Source organism: Chrysochloris asiatica, unplaced genomic scaffold (genome assembly GCF_000296735.1).
Source record: "Chrysochloris asiatica unplaced genomic scaffold, ChrAsi1.0 scaffold00151, whole genome shotgun sequence".
Lineage (NCBI taxonomy): Eukaryota > Metazoa > Chordata > Mammalia > Afrosoricida > Chrysochloridae > Chrysochloris > Chrysochloris asiatica.
The window spans coordinates 7,044,326-7,055,963 of record NW_006408669.1 but is presented as its reverse complement, the minus strand read 5'-3'; the positions used below and the strand labels follow the sequence as shown (position 1 = coordinate 7,055,963).

The window sequence follows — 11,638 nt, the reverse complement described above, 5'->3', positions numbered from 1 at the left end:
ACTCCAAGGCACATAATAATAGCAATTATGTCATATTTTGGCTTTACGTTTCTTTTTTATTACCTTTGATATATTTTGGAAATATTAGAGTTCTTAGAATAATGATTGATATCAGTAAGCATTGCTTATAGTACTGTATATATTTTATTCACTCATTCACAAAAAAAATTTAGAGTAACTACTGCCTTCCAAGCTCTTGGGTTATAACAGTTAACTGACAAAATTTTCCCTCTTGAATCTTACATTCTACCAGTGGAAGTAATTAGAGTAAGAAATGAGTTAATTATTTCAAGAAAAATTACAAACAATTGAAAAAGAGCAGAGCATTTTGTGGGAAGAGGCAAGATAGAGAATGACATGAGATGATCAGAGCAGGCCTTATTCCAAAGGAGAAATTTGATAAAAGATTTTTGGATATGAGGAGTGAATCAACAGACTTCTTGGGAACAATTCTCTAGGGGGGTCTTGAAGACTGTTAGGACTGTAGCTTATAATTGGAGAGAAAAGTGGAGCCAATACAAGGATACAAGCAAGAATGACATGATTGTTAATGGACACTCTACTCGCTCTGATGATAATGGGGAGTCAAGGGTAGAAGTTGTAAATGTCTCAGAGGCTGTTGCAGGAATCCAGGAAAGAGTTGGTAATGGCCCAAGCTGATCATGACAAGCTCAAGTAAGAAGTGAATGAGAAAGGATCAGATTCTGCAAATATTCTTCATCTAGAGCCAACAGAAATTGTTGACAGATTAGATGTGAAGTCTAAGAGATAGAAAGGAGATAGTATGTTCAGTGAGCCACAGGAAGAATGACAATCCAAACAACTGAGAAGGGGAAGGCTGGAGATTGATGAGTAAGGAGATCAGGAGTTCATTTTGGAGATGTCAGATTTGAAAGGTTTATTTGGGTTCTATGTTCAGAAAGTAGATCCCAGAGTATTCTGCAATAATAAAGTAAGCCAAGTTCCTAGTGGATTAACACTTTCTGCTCATTCTTCAAGTTCATGGTGGGTCAGCTATGTTGTCTACACTTCGGAATGAAGGTTCCAGTATCTCCACGACCTGACACATTGCCTTTCACCATGGAAGGTGAAAGAGGGCAGACTTGCTCATTAGTTTTTCCAGATGTTAGTATGATCATGTTATGCATAATACTCCATGCTCTGAAAGAGAAAAAGGAAAACTATGTTGAACTACACTGTCTGCCACAGCATCCCAGTGAGGTTGTTGAGTCAGTATGAATTTGGACTTGAGGAGAATGGCCAGGGATGGAGACATACATTCAGGAGTTGTTAAGACTAGATGAAATCATGAAAGAGTGATGACAACATAGAATAATAAAGACCAAAGATTAAGCTTTAGAGACTCCAATATTAAAATTTTGGAGAAAAGAAAACAAAAAAGAGATGACTAGCATAGAGGAAAAAATTAAGAACATTGTGTCTCAGCAACTAAGCAAAGAAAATTAATAAGGAGGAATCATGATCAAGTATAGCAGATGCTGCTGAGTCAAGCAAAAGAAGATACAAAAATGTCCCCGCTGGACTTAGCAGCAGTGTGGTTATTGGTTCCCCTGATGAGAACAGGCGATTGGAGAGTAGGAAGATCCTGACTAGAAAGGGTTACAGAGATGACTTCATCAAGGAATAACGGACACCATATAAAGATCCTCAACTCTTTTGAGGACATTTGCTGCAATTTAGAGGGAAAACATGAGGAGCAACAGTGGAAGAGTGGCAACCTGGGAAGTTTAAACCACTCTGAATGGAAGCTCTGGAGATGACAAGGAGAAGGCGAAATGCATGTAGATATTTACATGGAGGGAAAACAGGCATTAAGTACTATTTTAACATACTATACTCCCCCATCTTGGCTTTTTTAAAAATTGAACTATTCTAACATTCTTCTGTATAGAGTCCGTCCACCCATGGTAATCATAAATGTTTATGTCTATTTATGTTGATACTAGTGTATTTGCAAGTCACTCGGTGTTGGAGGAACACACAATGGCTTCTCTTTCTATCTCTGTATTTCAGAAACAATCAAACTGTGTTGAAGTTGGTTTTAAAATAGTCTTTTGACCCGTGTTTATAGATAACTTTGGATTTTCAACCTGGCTTTCCTATAAATTCAAACATTCTTATTCTTGTAGCAAGAATTCTTATTTGTATAACAAGAATTTGTGAATTCATAGAAAGATGCAATAGTTCTATATCCAATTGTCCAATTGTCTGCTTCAATTTAGCAGTCTTTATTTATTTATGTGGACTCCTGGTGTGGCACTGTAGGATCAGCACTGTACTGAGAACCATAAGGTCAATAGTTCAAACCCACCAACAGCTACTCAGAAACCCTATACAGGGTCATTATGAGTTAGAACTGACTCAAAGACATTTAACTACAACATCAATTTATGTGCATATATGTGTGCCTACACACCCACTATGGTTAGCCTTATGGCTGTGAAAATTGTTTTCACCATAACAAAAATGCAAAAGCTTCCCTTTAATATTTTTTTCCTCCAATAGAACCAACAAGAATAATTTTGGCACCATCGAACATGGATGTCTCAGTTGGTGAGAGCATCATTCTGCCTTGCCAAGTGCAACATGACCCTCTGTTAGATATCATGTTTACCTGGTATTTCAATGGGGCTCTCACAGATTTTAAGAAAGAAGGATCTCACTTGGAGAAAGTTGGTGGGGTAAGTTGCAATGCTTTCATCATGCTTTTAGAATCCCACCGTACTAAGTAGACATTGTCTCTAACAAAACGTGTCGGCCATGCTGGAGAAATGTTGCTTAAATGAGTACAGCAGACTCTCAATCGTATTGTTAATCTAATTTTATTTTTTAGTAGCTATCAGAAAGTGTAGCCATTTACTTAGGCCTAAAATGTATAGTTTCCATAAAGTTATGTAAGTTGTATTTATAGAATTCTTGTGGCACAGTGGTTAAAAATCTCACCTGCTAAGCCAAAGGTTGGTGGTTGGGACACATCAGCCCTTCGGTGCCTGAAAGATGTGACAGTCTGCGCTGGAAATACTCTGGGCAGTTCTAGTCTGCAGTAGAGATAGACACATACATATAGATGGAGTCAGCATAATGACAGCAATGTCAGTGGTTCAAACCCACCAGCTGCTGTTTAGAAATCCTATCCAGGTCACTGTGAGTTGGAAACAAGTTGACGACACGTAACAAAAACAAATGTATTTGTATCGGAAGTTATTATGCTTCCTGATAATTTTGTTGTTAGTATCCCATTGAAGGAAAACTTTTCGTCTACGGGGTTTTACTTTCCACATGACGTATTTATTACCAGGTGGGAGGGAAGACACATTTGCTAAGTGTCCTCTGTGTATCAGGCCACGTGCTTCATCCTGTGATGAATCTTCATTTCACAGATGCTCAAACTGGGAATCTGAAAAGTTTCTGAACTTGCCCAGGTTTATGTAGCAGCTTAGTGGTGGAGCTTAGATTCTAGCCCAGACTTGTGTCCCCAAACTCTCAATGCTTTCCAGTGTTCCGTACTCTCTTCTCATTGGTGATGAGTCCACGAGAAAAGATTGCAGATTTGTAAGGAAAATAATCACCTGTTTCAAGGATTTGTTTTAGAAATCCTCAGTGCTGGGCACCAAACAGCCTTTAAACCACCTGTGAATCTACATTCAAAACCAGTCTCTGTGCAGGCTCTCTGTTAGGGGCTGCTCAGTCAAGTCTGCATTTTATCCTTATAGACTCAACATGAAAGATTGCTATAGCAGAAAACCAAATTATGGGCAGCACTCATTTGGCAAAGACTTACTAAAAGTGTGTGAAAATGTATGTAGGTTCCCTGGTAGCGCTATGGTTAAGCACTCAGCTGCTAACCAAAAAGTCAGCGATTGAAACCCACTCGCTGCCCCATGGGGAAGAATGTAACAGTTTGTTTCCATAAATATTTACAGTCTGGGAAACCAAGCAGCAGATCTCCTGTGTGGTACAGAGTTACTGTGAGTTGGAATTAACTTGATGACCACTGGATACATGTGTAGATAAAATATATTAAGATCCTATGGAATTTAAAAGGTTGCTCCTTTCAATGGGGAAAAAAAAATACAAAAAACATATGAAGATATTTAGATACCTAGCTAGAATTAAAAACAGTTTTAATATCCATTTCTGGTTTTAACCAACTATCTGATTTTCGTTTATTAGAAGTCCTTGTTGTTTCTAATTGTTCTTCTCAGTTTAAGGCTTTCCAGAACATCCCCCTTTTCTATAACCCTTTAGCGTTTCTCTTACTACTGCTTTAAATACTCTTTAAAGAAAATCTTACTGATCTAACCCAACAGGAAAAAGCACAGGTCAATATTCTCTGTCACTTCTCTTCTCCATATTTAGGGTCCTGTCATCTCTTTTTGCTTGGACAGATGTCAGGGGACAGGACAAAACACTGAAATGTTACTTTCCTAAGATCCCCTTCACCAACCTGGAGAAGGCTTCTCCTCTAAGCCAACTCTCATTCTAATTTTCATTATTACACACAGAACTCGATTTGAAACATTAGATATAGAAGTTGACTGGAAACTTTAACTACCTTTGCCCTGTAGTGTAGATAATTGTGTTTGTGTTTTCTCCACTGGTTTATGAGCTCTTGATAATATCTTACCCAACTCAGTACCCTCTGTCTTTGTTAATGCTAAATAAATATGCATGGAAGAGATGGAAACCCAAAGTAATTTGATTCTAATCAGTCTCCAGGAAGCTCTTACTGAGGTTTAGATTTTTGCTTTCTGTAAAAAGGGGCTTAGAATTAGGAATATAGCGTAATTTAACTGCTCCGGATTTACTCAACTTTATATAAAGGTTCTAAAGTCATTAAAGTCATCTCTGTAAAATAAGCTGGTATCTGAAATGTGAAATGTCATAAATTCATGCTATCATTTGCCATTTCTGTCCTTTTTCTGATGTGCTGGTTCATGGACTATGATTTTTTTTTTTTTTTATCGACTTGTGCTTTTAGTAAGTTAATATTCTCCAATCATTACAAAATGGTAAGTTATACAAAATGACATTACCCTTAAGCACAGGGTATTAAGTGAATAGTTTTTCTGTTGTGTGAGAAAAAAAAATCATGTAACCACTCTTGTCCTCTGATTGTATATTCATTGCAGCACTCACATTAATATCTAGAAAATCTGCCGATCTTTTATTCCAATACATTAAAAGATATATCACCTGTTTCCAAAAGCAGCCAGATGAGAGAGAGGAACGTGGTAAATGGGAAAAATGCTTATAGGGGTGGATAGTCAGAACCTCCTTTATAAAACAGAAGAGGTAACTTGGTGATGGTTGTGTTACCACCGAGTCGGTTCCGACTCATAGCGACCCTCTATAGGGTTTCTGAGGCTGTAAATCTTTACAGGAACAGAAAGCCTCATCTTTGTCCTGAGGAGCGACTGGTAGATTCAAACTGCTGAATTCATGACCCATTGTGCTACCAGGAGTGATTTAAATTGGGGAAAATCCAGCTCACACTTTTTAACCAAGTCAACCAGATGCCTTCGGGACCTTATAGGATATTATTTACTTATGTGTGAGTTTTCAAAAGCATACACCGTGAGGGGAAAATCCAGACTCCCAAAAAGCTCCAGCAATTTGAAATCAATCTCTTGTGTCAACTTGAACCTTGTGGTGAAGTGGTGTGGTGACAGTAGACACAGGTTTCTACACAGTCACAATTATATACTTAGAAAAGGCTATTAAACTAAGTGTCCAGAGCAAATTGGCATGCCAAAGGAGAAACATGTCTCTAAACGTGGGCTTCAGCCTGTGCTCATGGAACAAATCAAAGTCGTATAATCAAGCCAGCAATAGAAGGCTTCCACTGAAGTCCACTGTTTGCCAAGCAAATCTCAGTTAGAGGCACCAGGTGAACTAACTAATAAATGGGCCCTGTATGTTCAGGTACATAGGAGTTCTAGGCACTGTTGCTTATAGGGTGATGAAAGTGGGTGTGCCATTGAATTTCTGTTCCTCATTTTCTGATCTCTTTTCCCACCAGTTCATAGTATTTGCCGTGTTCTCTGCACATACTAGGAGTCCTGGTGTGGGCACTGTGGGCTAATATGTCAGACTGCAAAGTCATTTGAACTGCAAGGTTGGTGGTTCAAGCTCACCAGCTGCTCTTTGGAAACCCTATACAGAGTCGCTGTGGGTCAGAATCGACTCAACGGCACTTCACAACAACAACTGCACACACTGTTCCCTCTTCCTGGAACACTGTTCTCACTCCATTGCCCTAGTTACCTGCTGTTGTTGTTGTTAAGTGCCACTGAATGTATTCCAAGTCATAGTGACCTGGTTTAGGGTTTCTTAGGAGCGGTTGGTGAATTTTAATCTCCATCCTTGCATTCAAACTGATCTTGTGATCCAGTGGTAGGGATCTGTTATGAGTGGAGTTGTGTCCACCTAAATGTTGTTGTTGTTGTTGAGTGCTGTCGAATCAGTTCTAACACATAGTGACCCTGTATAGAGTTTCCAAGGAACAGCTGATGAGCTTGAACCAGCAGCAGCCTTGTGGTTCAAATGGACTTTGCAGTCCAGCGTATTGGTCCACAGCACTACACCAGTTGTTTTAAATCCTAACTTTTATGCCTGTAGTTTTAAATCTTAACTTCTTTACCTGTGATTATAATACCATTAAGAGAATGGACTTGTCTTTGTTATGTTAATGAATGGGATTCTTGTTGGATGTGTTACAAGACATAAAAAAAGGAGATTATTAAACAAACATGATGGCGGAAGGATCAATGCCAAACTGCAGGAAGATCTACCAGGATCCAAGAAACAGAAGCTGAAGAGACAAGGACTTTCCCACAACCAGGGAAAGCCTTCCCCTTGAGCCAACACCCCGAACCAAACTTCTGGTCTCCCCAAAGTGTGAGAAAAAAATGTCTGTTTGCTAAAGTCATGGAATTTGTTAAAGTTAGGCTTTTGTGTTATACAGAAGCACGAGATAACTAAGAAATGATACTTCAGATTTCAGCTCTATCAGTACTTGCTCAGAAATCCCTTCCCTTTCCCCTCTGACTGTATGATTTTTCTGTTTTTATAAACTCTTAGAATCTGTATGTAGCTTTCACAGCAATTTTAGATTGTTCCACATAATTTGTGTACTGAAACTTTCTCAATAGACTGTAAGCTATATGCAAGCAAGGGATTTTTGTGTTTTTAGCACATAGCATTTTACTTTAGCACAATACATTTTAGTTTAACTTTTTGCTACTTTATTCATTTTAACAAGAAAATATCAAACTCAGAGAGATAATACAGTTATCCTAAACAAAGATATGAAAAATACTGTGTAAACTATAAAATAATGCACTGATTTTATGTGTATATATATATATGAGTCTTCTTGTTAAATGTCTTCAAGTCAGTTAAGACTCATAGCAAGCCTATATAACATTTCCCAGGAGCGACTATTGGATTTAAAAATTGGATTATTTTCCCCAGTAGAACATTTTTCTTTTGCTGTTTTAACGTAGATCTTAACTCCAACTGGTAGGCAAAGGGGAGAAATAGTCCAAAGATCAAGAAAAGCAAAAAAGCACTGTTAGCTGGTAAGAATCTAAGGACCTAGAGCCTGGCAATTTAATTAAGATTTCAGAGACATTGAAGGATATTTCTGAGTTGCCTAATAAGCTAACTTTTGAACTTCAACCATATGATGGGGCTTTACTGTATATGGAAAGTTTGAACTTGAAACACACTATATGCTGGGAGTTTACTTTATAGCGTAAGGATGTTTAAATTGATATATTTTGATATACCTGATGTGGTGCAGGTATTTTAGAAATGAAAGATGTCTGGAGTCAAGCTATACAGCTTTACAAACGTTTTGTGGAATTGGATCTATGATGAATTAGAATGTGTGTGGATAAAAGTCACTGAAAGCAATATGAAGTTTAGCTGTGACAGGCAATCCGCCATTCATTTAACTGGCTCACTTCAATATGATTTATCTCCCACTGGCCACAATTTCACTCTAGTTATAGCAGCGCTTCATGAGCTTGAGACTTGATGTATTTTCCAGTTCTTGGTAGTAGAAAAGAATGTCCTTGGAAGTGATCCTTTGTGAGCAATCATCGAAGTGATCACTTTCAATTGATTGATTTCACAGAATTATCTGGGTGTAAGGACTGAAAGTTGGAAAATAACACTCCTATTGTAAAACTGTGTAAATGATTCTATGTGGATTTTCAAGTTTTAGATTCAACACTGAGCTGATCTGAGACAAAGGAACAATTTCAAACACCACTTGTGGTAATGCTCAGATTTGTTTGTTTAATTGGTTTTGTATCCTAAACATACTTGGTATTTTAGAGATAATTTTAGGTGTGTAAAAAAAAAAGAAGGAGGTCTGGTAGCGTAGTGGTTACGAATCGGGCTGCGAACCTTAAGGTCAGCAGTTCGAAACTACCAGCCGCTCTGCGGGACAAAGATGAGGCTTTCTACTCCTGTAAAGATTTACACCCTCAGAAACCCTGTACAGGGTCGCTATGGGTTGGAACCGACTTGACGGCACTAAACAACAACAACAACAAAAAGAAAAAGGTGCAAATAGTAGAGAGAGTGCCATGGACCCTCTGCACAGTTTTTCTTATGATTAGCAACTAGTATTGGTGTGCTACGTTTGTCAAAGCTTAAGAACCATCATCAATACATTATTTTAAACTAAAGTCTATGGTTTACATTAGGACTCACTCTGTCTCTTGCACAGTTTGATGTGTTTTGACAAACATAACGTTATATGCCCACCATTACAGTCTCTTACAAAATAGATTAACTTCCTGAGAAATGCCCTGTGGTCTGTCAATTCACACCTCTCTCTCACCTCCGAACCTCCAACCATTGAGCTTTTCACTGTCTCCCAAGTTTTGCCTTTCAAGAATGTCACACAGCTGAGAAAGACATCTGGGACACACCTGACAGGGTGTAGGTTGGTCCATCCACCCCTCACTCACAGTACCGTCTCTGGTGGGAAAATGAACTCCTTCCACCTGTGACCAGGTCTCAGGAATAGGGTGCCTATCCCTGTCACCCCGAGCTCACAGTGACCCTGCATATCTCACTGTTGTTGACTCATGGACCATACTCTTGGGAACTTCAGGGGACAACAGGGTGACATAGTCCTGGAGAGTAAGGAGCCCAAGGGTAAAGATGGGAATCCTTGAAAGCTGAGAGTTGAACCTAATAGGGACCGGAGAGTGACATATGTTTTATAGGCCAGATTGATTTTATCTAGTTCCCTAAGTATGTTCACAACCTTCTGGAAACAGAAGAAAACAGCAGTCTCAGGGAGGGATTTGAGTTAGAGTCCTGATGAACTATGCTTACATGCACTACATCCCAAAATAAGTGTTGTCTACAGTCCTGGTGTGGTGCTGTGGGCTAATGCATCAGACTGCAAAGTCATTTGAACTGCAAGGTTGGTGGTTCAAACTCACCAGCTGCTCCTTGGAAACCCTATACAGGGTTGCTATGGGTTGAAATTGACTCAACTCGACGGCACTTCACAACAGCAACCCCTACCAGAGGCCTTTGCAGTGGAATCCATCTTGAAGAAATACTGTGCATATGCCCAATTAGCATGGCCCCTCCTAAACAAGCTACTTCCCAGAATCCCTGGATATTCCTATGAATAAACATGATGTCTTTTCCCTCATAAAACCTTTAAGCCTTAGCAAAGTCTTTGTTCAGGGAGACAGGGTTTAGCTTTTCCTAGAGCCCTCCTCGTCTCCTCTGGCCAAATCTTTTCCTCTTAATCATTCTGTAAATCATACAGTATACAGCTTTTTCAAACTACCCTCTCACTTAGCAGTACAAATTTAAAGTTCCTTCATTTTCCTAACTTAATAGCTCATTTATTTTTAATCACTGAATAATATGAGCTTGTATGGGTGTACCACAGTTTATGAATCTACCTATTTACTCTGAGTTTTTAAATAGTTCTTCCTTAAACAATCTCTCTTAGTTACGTAATCCTCCTATAGCACAAATAGTACAATTGGGTGGCTTTCATGAACAGAAATTTGTTTTCTCACAATTCTGCAGACTGAATGTCCAAATCAGAGTCTTGGTTGAATTGATTCCCTCATTGTTAGTAGCTCTGGAAATGCCTTACCTCCTTGACTTGATAGATGATGCTCCAATGGCATTGGTCTTCCTCCATATGTATGTGTTTGTTTCTAATATGCTTTATTTCATAACTCAGAAGTGATTAGATTTTTATTAACTTAAAAATGCTCCCATAATCTACTTAATGTAACAAAGAAAACCCTGTTTTCAAACATGATTGCATGTACATGTTATGGGAGTTACATATGTTGAGGACACACAAATTCTGACTATTTCATAAATTTTATATTTTGCCCAAATCCAAAACATCTGCTGACTTTGATGAGTCATTAAAAGAAGATCTTTAGTCATCAACTCATAAGCAGAGCAATTAGACCCAAAGGATATTCCCATGTTATATTATTAATATTTATTTTGAACACACTGCCCTGAAACACAACTCTTCCCACATTGCCATTTGGAGGTGAAGAAGCAAAGGTACTCCTGTATCAATTAGAAAAAGAAATGAGCAAAAGAAGTTGGTGTTTAGTTACTTCCATAACTCATCATTTACTCAAATAGGTATGCAGATGCTCAACTCCTATTTAAAGTGCAGTCAGCATCCCAGGGCTGTGTTTACCAAGTACAATGTTTATTAAGATGAATGGTCCAAATGCACTCCCAGAGGAAAACCTATAAGGCACATTTAAATTCATAAGAAGACTAGCAGTTGTCTTCTTATGTAACATGTGACTTGTTTAGCCAAAGTCCATAAAAAAGATCAGAGTTACAACAAAGAATCAAAGCTGTCTATGAAAGGATGTCTAAATATTTTATAGGCACATACAACAAAAAGAAACTGGGTAACGTATGCTCATTTTAAATAAAGAATAATTGTAGTCAAACTTTAAGAGCAGAACAGAAACCTTTCTTTTGGAAGAGGTACACCCCACCATGAAGATAAAATGATCATAAACCGTAATTCCATAAATAATGTACCATTAAAATGTATCCAGTCGAAACCAAAGAGAAATACTGGAAAGCAAAATTGGTGTATAAATTTGGAGCATTCTTTTTTGAACTACCTTTAGATTGATTTCCTGAACATATTGATAATGTAATTAGTGAAATTGAAGTAACAAATATACATTTTAAAATTCCCATAAAATATAAAAATCCATACTTTTGAAGTCTTATATTTGTAAAATTTAGGGAAGACAACAAAACAAGTATATAAAATGAAAATGGAATGTCAAAAAGTAATAGATAACATTGTGGAAAAAAATCAAAAGAGAAGAAATGAAGAATAACTAAAATTTGAATTGTGAATGAATAAACTGAATAGGCAGATAAGCAAACAAAACTGAAAGACTAATAGTCAAATTCATATATATCCCTGGAGCTCTGGTAGCGTAGTGGTTACGAATCGGGCTGCGAACCTTAAGGTCAGCAGTTTGAAACTACCAGCCGCTCCACGGGAGAAAGATGAGGCTTTCTACTCCTGTAAAGATTTACACCCTCGGAAACCCTGTGCAGG

General features: G+C 38.0%; 1 protein-coding gene across 1 annotated transcript in view; it reads left to right on the top strand.

The window, feature by feature from the left end:
• CNTN3 (contactin 3 (plasmacytoma associated)) overlaps positions 1-11,638 on the top strand; it is a 499,366-nt gene that overhangs the window by 407,937 nt on the left and 79,791 nt on the right. The window contains exon 12 of the mRNA XM_006870787.1: positions 2,527-2,702. Within this exon, the coding sequence (XP_006870849.1) occupies positions 2,527-2,702 (176 nt within the window). The remainder of the gene's footprint in view (positions 1-2,526; positions 2,703-11,638) is intronic.